Below are 2,870 nucleotides of genomic sequence, written 5' to 3'. Positions count from 1 at the left end.
GGGGCAGCCTGGTGCTGCGGTGCTGCCGGCCACCTCCAAGAGCTACAGGTTTTCCTGGTCGTGGCTCCTGCGCCGGCTCCTCACCCAGGCTGCCCCACATGCCAGGGCCAGTGCCACGGGCACCTTCACGCTGAGGAAGAGCAGCAGGTAGGTGACGCCGAGCTGGGGCCTGGGTAGGAGAAAAGAGATGATGCTAGAGCTTGAGTAGGGTCTGGGCAACGAGGATGGGGACTGGGGCACTTGCATGTCTGCCAGCCACCTCGCTCGCCCCCAGGATGCTCCTTGGGGCTGCTGCAGCCAGGGAGATCCAGGGCTGGGGGATACGTGCAGGGGAAAAGGTGTCTTAGGCTGGGGAATGCTGTTGGGGGCTTGTCCGGACCCCAAGCCCTGACTCACAGCACTGGAGGGTCCCCTCCACAGTCTGTGGAGCACAGGGGGTTGGTGGCCAACAGGCTCACATTGCTGCCCTCGGTTGTGGTTGAAACAGCTGCGAAGAAAACACAGAGAGTCAGAGCAAAGTGGAGACTCCCACACCCCGTCTTGCCCCCTGCATGGGGGGTCTCTGCCCCAAGACTTCAGCTGTGGAGGTGCAGGAGGTGGAAATGGGGGTCCCCAGCAATGCACTGGACACTGGGGTGGAGGAGGAAGGAAAAGGGGGCTTTAACTGGGAGGCACTGGAAACCCCAGAGGATGGGCTTGTAGAAGCAGAGACGCTGAATGGGAGCGAGGGAGAGGCTCTGCACAAAGCTCCGTACAGCCTCTTCTGTTCCTCATCCAAATTTGCACTGGGGCAGCCTCCAGCCAGTGTTGGTGCCTGCAAGGAGCTTGTTCCTGCTTTGACAACCCCTGTGTTCCCCTGGCTGAAGAGGCCCTGTCCCCAGCACTGTGACCCAAGTGACGGGCTCCATCGCACATCCTTGCTTTGCTCCTAGCCCGGCTTTACCTGCGGAGACCGTCACCTCAGTGTTGTGCCACAGGTTGAACCACAGGCTCCTCCTCAGCCCGCAGGAGTACCAGTCTGCGTCTCCCAGCATGACACCGCCCAGCATCACTGTGAATGAGCATGCTGCATGGTTGTCCCTGATGGACACCCTGCCTTGCGTCACCATCACCTCCGAGCCGTTGGTTTGGACAATGTAGGTGAAGCAAAACCAGAGGAAGTCCAGGCGGCACCAGTACTTGGGGTAGAGCTCGTAGCCCGGCTTATAGCTGCAGGACACAGCCAGCGAGCTGCCCTGCTCAGCCATCACTTGCGTGGGGCCTGTCACCGCCCAGCCACCTGCAGGGGACAGGGAGAGGTGTACCGGCATCACCTCGGGGAACCGGGAGGGATCTGAGCCCGGGATGCTCGGGGGCACCCTGTCCCGAGGGAGGCTGTGTCCATGTACCCGCCATGCAGGGGAGCGGTGCTGAGATGAGATGTCCCCAGTCATTAAAAAAAGAGTCCCTGTCAAGCGTGCATGTTATTAAACGAGCAAAAAGCCTTATTACCAGGGTTCATATGACAGCAATACAAGCATCTCTTAGAGATCACCCCCTGTAACTGTGCACTGGCCACAAGAAAAGGACGGTATCAGCTGGGCTCTTGCCGTGACCGCGGTGGGCTTCCTGGGCTGGCTCAGTCCCAGCCTCTCTGCAGCTCTGCCAGAGCCCGTGGGGTGGGAACCGCCTGACCTGTGCTCCCGGGTCTCACCTGGGAAAAGGGTCCAAACCAGGAAAATCCTCATTTTCCAGCTTCTTGCTCCCGATGCAGATTTTTCACCGTGGTTATTCACAAAGCACCCTGTGGGACGGAGCCAGGTTCACACGCACCCGGGCGTTCCAGGAGCTTCCCAAGCCTCCTTCACCCCTCGCTTCCTTGGGCAGTGTTTACCCGCAGACCCTCGTTGTCTTTTTTAAAGGCGGTTGCTTCCTCCCCTTTGCCCAGGCACCATGACTCACCCTGGGGGTGTCTCATGAGAGACACTTTCTGCTTTTGCTCTGAAACAGCCGCTGGTTCCCAGCAAAATGCCAAAATGCAGTGGGTTCTTGCACCGCGATGCCCATCCCAGCAGGGAACACAGCCTCTTCCCCGTGCACAGAGCCCAAAGGTCTTCAGGGGGCTTTGCAGGGGGGCCAGGCCAGACCAGTGGTCCGGGACCCAGGGTAGAGCGAATGCAGGTCAGTCCCTGCGGATGGACCGGTTGGGACCACCGGGATGCTCTCCCGGTCGTGATGGACTGGGATGACGGACTGGGATGACGGACTGGGATGATGGACAGCCATCCCTGCTGCACCGCTGCTCCCCGTCTCCCGAGCCAGCTGCCAGTGCGAGCTGGGCTGCTTTTGTTTGTTTTCTCAAGCAGAAGTGTCTCATTTCCCCCAAAAAACGCCTTTTTTGGCACAGATGTGGGTTTTGAGTGACAACGCTGTTTTTCTCCCGAAATTAAATGTTTCCACTGAAAGTTTCAGAAACCCAAACACAAAAAGCAAAGCCACTTCCCTGGCAGCTGCCTTGCCGACAGCTTTCTTCCTCAGTGCCCCTTGGAAAGAGCAGAAAGCACAAACCCCCAGCCTTGCTGGAGGCTGAGGCTGCTCCTTCCCCCCACCCCGTCCCCTCCTTGTCCCCCCACCGTGGCAAGAAGCAGCTCTGGGTTTTCCTTCTGATCGTCAAGTAACCCCATTCATTCCCAGTGAATCGGCCGACCACCTGTGAGCCGAGCCACCGCAAATAGCAGCAAGATCTAAATTCAAGAAGCGGCTGGAGATTACAAACCTGCTTTCTGCTGACAAGCCTTCCTGGAAAGACTGTGCAGCCAGGGCTCCAGCCACCTGCCCAGCCGCTCTCGTCTTCCTTGCTTTGAGTGTCGGGTTCCCTTTCCCCCTCCTAA

At 58.9% G+C, this 2,870-nt stretch overlaps 1 protein-coding gene across 1 annotated transcript; it reads right to left on the bottom strand.

Annotated features, from left to right (window-relative positions):
- Window positions 1–42: 42 nt before the first annotated feature.
- On the bottom strand, window positions 43–1,727 carry LOC103899267 (CMRF35-like molecule 4). Its single transcript, XM_019472165.1, has 4 exons — window positions 1,694–1,727; window positions 914–1,279; window positions 397–487; window positions 43–169 (listed from the first exon to the last, which is right to left on the bottom strand). The coding sequence occupies exons 1-4, from the start codon at window positions 1,725–1,727 to the stop codon at window positions 43–45; spliced, it is 618 nt and encodes a 205-aa protein (XP_019327710.1).
- Between the last annotated feature and the right edge of the window lie 1,143 nt (window positions 1,728–2,870).

This window comes from Aptenodytes forsteri, unplaced genomic scaffold (genome assembly GCF_000699145.1).
Source record: "Aptenodytes forsteri isolate BGI_AS27 unplaced genomic scaffold, ASM69914v1 Scaffold563, whole genome shotgun sequence".
Taxonomy (NCBI): domain Eukaryota; kingdom Metazoa; phylum Chordata; class Aves; order Sphenisciformes; family Spheniscidae; genus Aptenodytes; species Aptenodytes forsteri.
Note: the sequence above shows the minus strand (reverse complement) of the source record. Positions and strands in the feature narration are given on the sequence as shown.